At 41.3% G+C, this 7500-nt stretch overlaps 1 protein-coding gene across 1 annotated transcript in view; it reads right to left on the minus strand.

Moving 5' to 3' along the window:
• LOC138053145 (adhesion G-protein coupled receptor D1-like) overlaps positions 1-7500 on the minus strand; it is a 13954-nt gene that overhangs the window by 6060 nt on the left and 394 nt on the right. Inside the window, exons 2-3 of the mRNA XM_068899816.1 lie at positions 5184-6520; positions 2682-2825 (exon numbers count right to left, since the gene is read on the minus strand). Of these exons, the coding sequence (XP_068755917.1) occupies positions 2682-2825; positions 5184-6520 (1481 nt within the window). The remainder of the gene's footprint in view (positions 1-2681; positions 2826-5183; positions 6521-7500) is intronic.

The following is a 7500-nucleotide window of genomic DNA, read 5'->3' on the forward strand; positions in this document are numbered from 1 at the left end:
TCGCCAGAAGTTGATAACTCAGAACCAGTATCAATCTCTCTCAATTGGCCTTGGCTAATCAGTTTACGAATGAGATCTCTTGGTTTACGTCATTATCTAAATTTAGAATAGACCTTATTCACGATAGCCGCCATGTTGGATTTGCTATTATCATGCAAATTAGCTACACACTTCTTAGGGGGCAAACAGCACAAGTTCGAGATTCGCATTTTACATGTGCCGAATCTAATGCAAATGAGCAAATTTTGTTGTTTTCGCTCATTTACATTAGATTCGGCACATGTAAAATGCGACATTTAAAACGGGCTTTAAACTTCTACGAAGCGGTTGTCGAAGAGGACGCCACGAAACAACATCATTGGCTATTAAAAGAGAAAAAGTAATCACCAAAGTTGAGGTTTTGATGACAACGCAAGCGTCCAAATGTGAAACTTTTATTCTGTATTTTTTTTCTGTGAAACCGCTCGTACTAATTTATTTTTAGGATACTTTGCCCATATTGTACGATGTAAACGAGATGGTCAAAGCGCAAGACACTTACGATAGTACGAAGTTATATTTTGAGGTGACGTATTCGTGGACGTTGCGGTCGTAGATCTTAAACTCCCTAAAATCTAACAGTAGCAGTTCTAAAAATAGAGAATACCGTAAAGCGATGGGCCCCATTTCATCGCAGAACGAGACTGGGTTATGAAATTATGTCCTCGTTTCGAGTCAAGAGAACCGCAATACGATATACCGGTAAAGAAGACAATATAAGGTTGAATCAGAGATAAATTGGAGTATATTGGACGGTGGAGACATTTATAACCTACAGATGAAGTAGTAGCCTTTCTGACAAGAAACAAAAGAATGGGAAGCAGAGTTTTTAGTAGGAGCGATACTCACCGTTACGTCACCTATTGTCATTAATGTGCCAACCAGAGATTTATTGGCTGTCGAAACAAAGGTTCTTTTGTTATGTGGTCGGCAAAATTTAAATATCAAAAGAATTGTTTATAAACCGTGAATATCGCTATTACCATTACTGCTATTCTTAAAGTGCTGCTATGATTAAAAAAGTCACTTCCCTTTCAGTTTTCTTCAGATTTTGAAAGTGTGATTGCTTAATGCTTGACTGGCAAAATTTTGAATTTTGGTTTTTATCCAAAGCGGGCTGTTTACTTTGAGTGTAAGTTTTGTATTTCACGGTCCGCCATTTCTCCCGTTTCAAAGTGACCGATTGGATCTCAGAGGGTTGGATCTAAGGAAAAGTGCCGTCATTGCCTCTTTAGCACACAAGGATTCACAAGGATTCACAGTCCTGATTCGTTTTTTTTTTTTTTTTTTTTTTGTAGATGATAAAAAACTGGTTAAAAATGAAGCCGAAAATGGACAACTTTTGGTTTAAAAACTATATAAAAAATTAAAATTCTATAAAACGTTTCGGTCTCTCGACCTTCTTCAGTTACAAAAGAGTCGGTAGAAAAATCTACAACTTAAATAGAGTTTTACAACAATGAATAAAAACCGGTTACATAAGAAATTCAAAGAAAACAATAGGAATCCCCGAAGGGGGCCCCTGAACACTAAAATAACCACAATTAACACTTATAACTATCTAGAGCATACAAAAGGAAACTACGTCCCAAGTTTAGTGGAGCAGTGGTGTTCTAAATGGTTGCAAAGGAGGGAGATTTCACCACAGATGGCCTCTTGGATTGTTAACAGAAAGGCTAAGCCCGGGGTCGCTTTTGGAAACATTAAAACGCATAAGAAGGACAACCCCCTTAGACTCATTACTTCCTGCTGTGGAACGGCTATTGAAAACCTTTCAGCCTTCACTGAATTCTATCTACAACCATTAGCAAGAAAGCAACCATCTTTCATTAAGGACACCACTGACCTGCTTAACAGGATACAGAAACTTAACGAACAAGGCCCATTTCCTGAGGGCACCCTCCTAGTTTCTTGACCACAAGGCTAAGCATTGTGGCCCTATCAAGCCCTCACAATGGTGGCGATATCGTGATGATATCTTTGACCTTTGGCAACAGGGCCCTACTGCACTGAATTCCTTCACTGAGTACATTAATTCGCTGTACCCCACGATTAAATTTGAATTAGTTCATTCGGAAAGCAAACTTAATGTTCTAGATGTTACACTCCATCTAGTTGATGGTTTTATCCAAACAAGGATGGTCAAGCTTGAAGAAGATTAAGAGCCTGTTTACATGGATGTAGTGTGCCCTGGCTCACCGAGTTAAACGGATAGGAGGGTTAAAAGATAGCCCGCCTTGAAACGAAACTCAACTACGCGGGATGGCTATATTTCTGAGTGGTCCACTGAGCACAACAAACAAGATTGCAGACCAAAGGAACGTTTTGGCGGGAGCTTTAATTTTATTGTTGCTTGTCTTTTTTTTAATTATTTATTTATTTTTCCATAACAAACAGATCAAATAAAAGTACTTTCATAAAAAAAATAATGGCTACCTGCTCTTTTTATCGTGAAATTGTTCTTTCTATCTGCTTGCTAATTTGCCGAGACACTGCAAAGTGTTTACTTTTTTTTAGGGGGCGGGGGGGTTACGTAAATTGCATAGCGAGTATGGGCGAGGTAGTAACTGATAAAATTCCTCACAATGAACTGCACTGCTGTGATACAGTCCTTTTAAATTCTTGTGAGACAGCAGACCTACCGTATCCAATGAATCCTTTAATGAGAATTTGGTCAATGATCACAAAGAAAGACACAAGAATAGCAGGAACTCCCCATCCGTACAAACAGTATTCCACTAAGCGTTTATTGTGGTTTCCTTGACGATTCGATCCAAGTCCGCCGTCTAGGTATTAAAAGAAAAAGCTTTAACAATGGCACTCGGAAGTTTCAAACTGTAGAAGAGAGTTCAAAGTAATGGACAGCTCTGTGAAATCAGTCAGAAGATGTAAGATTGTTGACGCAAGAATCCAATGCGGTCTTTTTTTGAAAACAAGCATTTGTTGTGTTTTAAGGCATGCACTGAAAGCCGTGTCGAGACACTGAAGGGAATAAGTAGTACTACGCGCAAGCAAAATTTTTCACTGCTGTCGTCACGCATTTGCGTGCCTTGGTACAGAAATCAGCGAGATTAAAGCTTTTTTACTGATTTGCTCTATGATCAAATAATCTTGTCAAATTGTCACTTTTGCCCTTCGTGTCGTCTGCAGGCAGATTCAGCCAGGAGACCAAGCTGCGCATCCTGAACTCAAATGTGCTGTCCGTGCTACTGTATGGAGCCGAAATGTGGAGAGTGACTACAACTGATCTCAACAAATTGGATGTGTGTCACCGCACATGCCTGAGGCGAGTGCTGAGGAGATTCTGGCATAACCATCTTAGCAACGAAGAGCTTTACGAAGCAACAGGGAGTAGGCCGGTATCAGCCCTTATAAGAGTGAGAAGATGGCGATGGATAGGACACATATTGAGGACTAGTCCTAGTAACATCTCGAGGACTGCACTAACGTGGGCACCTGAAGGTAAAAGGAGGCGAGGCCGGCCGAGATAAACGTGGAGAAGAACTGTGTGTGACGATTCGATCCCCATCCGCCGTTTAGGTATTAAAAACAAATGATTTAACAGTGGCACTCAAAACTTTCAAACTACAGAAGAGAGTTCGATGTAATGGAAAGCTCTGTAAAATTAGTCAGAAGGTGTAAGATCATGTTGACGCAAGAATTCAATGCAGCCTTAAAAAAAAATAATAATAAGGATTTGTTGTTTTTTAATTAAGCATGCCCTGGAAGCCGTATCGAGTAAGATGAACCACCCGCAAGTAATATTTTTTCACTACTTTTTCACGCATTTGCGAACCTTGCCATAGAAATCGGCGAGATTAAGGCCTTTTTACTGATTTGCTCCATGATCACATGTTCTTGACAAATGGTCTTTTTTTCCCTTCGTGTCATCTCCGCTGTGCGCAGGCCTGTAAGATTCCACCACCGCAATTGATGCAAAATAAGTTTAGCACTTTGCACCGCTGCTAGACGCGCGCTTTTGGTCAATCATAGCACCTGTTATATTATAAGAGTGCTGTATCATAATGTCGCCGTAAGATACCGAGAATATGTATTATTCTCAACAGCAGGATTTAAGAGCTCATTTCTTTCCCAAATCCAAACCTTCAACTTAGCCGTGTTTTCACGCAATTAGATTCGCGGCGATTTTGATAACCGGCACAAGGACAGAGAAAAACTCTGACCAGGGTGGGAATTGAACCCACGACCTTCGGGTTAGATCTCCGCCGCTCTACCGACTGAGCTACAAGGTCAGACGGGAGCAGGCCGTGGGAACTGAAGGTGTTAAAGTCACGGCAATGAACATGTACAAGTACAAGGAAAGGTTACGTTTATACAAACGTTGGCCGTGTAGCACTTATATTCTAAACAGAGTTAACTGAATAGAGTGTAATGTGAAGTGCTAGATCTCAATCCCATATCAATTCCCACCCTGGTCAGAGTTTTTCTCTGTCCTTGTGTGGCCCATTTCCATCTGTAGGGCTAACGCTCACATGGTTCATATGGGATTGAGATCTAGCACTTCACATTACACTCTATTCAGTTAACTCTGTTTAAAATATAAGTGCTACACGGCCAACGTTTGTATAAACGTAACCTTTCCTTGTACTTGTACATGTTCATTGCCGTGACTTTAACACCTTCAGTTCCCACGGCCTGCTCCCGTCTGACCTTGTAGCTCAGTCGGTAGAGCGGCGGAGATCTAACCCGAAGGTCGTGGGTTCAATTCCCACCCTGGTCAGAGTTTTTCTCTGTCCTTGTGTGGCCCATTTCCATCTGTAGGGCTAACGCTCACATGGTTCATATGGGATTGAGATCTAGCACTTCACATTACACTCTATTCAGTTAACTCGATTTTGATAAGCCCTTCTCTGCAACCTCCACATCGTTCACGGTGGGAATACAGAAAAAAATCAACGCCACAAATTGTCTCCCAAACTCCAGTCCTCAGAGTAAAAATGGACACTTTGTGTTGCAAATTAAAATCAGACGCCCATCTAATTACGTGCATTGAGTTCTGGACATAAGTGTTTTTGGCCGGAATCTTCTCTTTTTTGGTGGTGAAGGAGAAATATGATCAGAGATTTACGTATACTCTTTTGAGAGCACTCCTCCCTCCAAAGTAAACGTACTCTTAAACTTACCTGAGGAAGTAAATGCCTTGTGCACATCAAACGCCATTGCATTCATCCACGTGAAAGAGCATAAGACAAAGTAATGAAGAAGAATAGCAATGACCTGGCATTGCTCATGACTGGAAGTCTTCATTGCTGCGAGAAAGACGCCTTGATACAGCAGCAAAGATAGGGACAAGTTGAAGATGATCCTTCCAGGCAAGTTGCGCAGTTCAGAAAATAGAGTATATTTTGCCAACATGAAAAGAAGGGATGCCATTGACGTAATGCAGCCAGCAAAAGTCACTATTTGGAGAGACGTTGCTACCGTTTTAGTGAGGTAACCTGTTGTTCGCTCTACGGTCACCACCGTTACATTTCTTGAAAAGTTGACGCAAACTAGCAAAATATTACCGCGAATTGTATACCTCGTTTTCCCGTATATCATGTGGTGAGGTGTAATGTAGACCGTACCATTAGGTCGTTGTTCATAATCGCTTTGGTTGAAAGGTACGAAAGTGCAGTTCAAATTTAAAAACAATCTCGTTTCGTTCGATATAAAATCAACGGGAGCTGTTTGTTCATTCTGGAAAACGTGTGATCGTTGTAAACTGACAATGCTCTTACATTTTCCAACGTATAGGTCGTACACCTCGTCAAGAGCGCAGAAGTGGCTTATATTTCGCTCGAAATGCATTTTTCTGTCTTTGACTGTAACCCTGTTCTCGAAGGAGGAAGTAAAATCGAACAGGATAGTCAGTTGCGGAATAGGGTTCTCATTATTTGGCTTTAAATCAATACCCAAATAGCTTGGCTGAAATCCGTTACACAACGCGCATTGCAGATTTCGAAATCTTATCAAGTTCATGAAATTAACAGGAAAAGCATATCCCAGGCACTGTGATTGGCAGTACGATCCATTTTTCTCTCGACCAATCCCGGAACAGTCTTGAAAACGAGGGATGCATTGCCTCAAGTATTGCCCCCAAGTTTTTCTGATTTTTACTGAACAGTTGAATTGCGCGAAGCGCATAAAACCACTAAGATTGAACGCTGTTGTGTTAAACCATTTCCTGCAATTTGCCTCGAGTTTCCAGTAGGTTGTATTCACTGCGCCATTGCACCTTGCACAAAAAACATTTTTGTAAGTAATGCGCCTGTCGCGATCAAACACGGGCCAGTCGTTAAAAAGATTGCTTTGATTTCCACGTTGACATTTACGGCGCACAATATCATCTGTCCAGTTCCTTGGACATGTGCTCCACACTGCAAAACCAACATATTTTGGACCGTCGTGATTTACGGCAGGGCGGCAGGTTTCATGTTGGCTTAGTGGGTTTCCTCCAGGGTTGACTCGTTTTCTGCACCTGTAAATGATAACGATAACGATAGTGAAAATAACCACTTCATTAAAGTTTAATAACAGAAGGAAAGTGAGCGTTTTGATTGGTCAGTGACTGTATACAATTTGCCCATGGGTAAATCGTTATGACGAAACACCTGAAGCCCTGCGCCGGGAAAAATGCTTTTCCCCCCAAACTCCAGTAAAGACTGATCACTCTACTCAAGAAAATGCTGAAATTTCTTCGCAGTTTTATGAAAAAAAGACTTTTAACCTGTTAGCGGGTATTTTACTCGAACCATCAGCAAAGCGATTTGCAAGCCTAAGTGAACGCCAGCTGGATGAGTTAGAGAACGAGAGGCATTCAAAGAAGACAAAAGATGTTACAAACTGTCACAAGATGTTTTGGTTATGTTATGCAACAAACAGAAAACGGTTCAGCGTGTACTATGGAATTATAGTTTGCGAAAGCACTCAAGAAGCTACAGTCCACCCGGCTATCGCCTTGTGCGACTCTCACGCTTCTTTTGTGCTGAGCAACCTCTCGCGTGCAGCAATTTAACAATTATTCGCCGAAGGCGAATTGCATATTAAACACTTAATGACTGGTCCTTCGGGAAACAGTTCATTTTGTTTCCCGAGAATCTCAATGTTTCCCCGAGGCGCAGCCGAGGGAAACATTGAGATTCGAGGGAAACAAAGTGAACTGTTTCCCGAGGGAAATAGAGCACAAAAAGAAATACGTGCAAAGGCAACAGCAATGGCGGTCGTCGGTCAACATTCGCGGGTAACAGTGCACTGTTACCCTCTGACGTCATAGATTTTGCACTGTTACCAGCTAAGAGACTTTTGGCGGGAAACAGTTTTATTGTTAGATGTCATGTGAACTCGAAGTAACCACTGAGAGCGAGCACTGAAATCATACGTGTGATTTCAAATCGAACTCGAGAAAAAATTTGACTCTCTTAAAGGGTATTTTCACGTGCATAAATTAATGCTCACCGA

The sequence above is a fragment of the Montipora capricornis genome, chromosome 6, assembly GCF_036669925.1.
Source record: "Montipora capricornis isolate CH-2021 chromosome 6, ASM3666992v2, whole genome shotgun sequence".
NCBI classification, from domain to species: Eukaryota; Metazoa; Cnidaria; class Anthozoa; order Scleractinia; family Acroporidae; genus Montipora; species Montipora capricornis.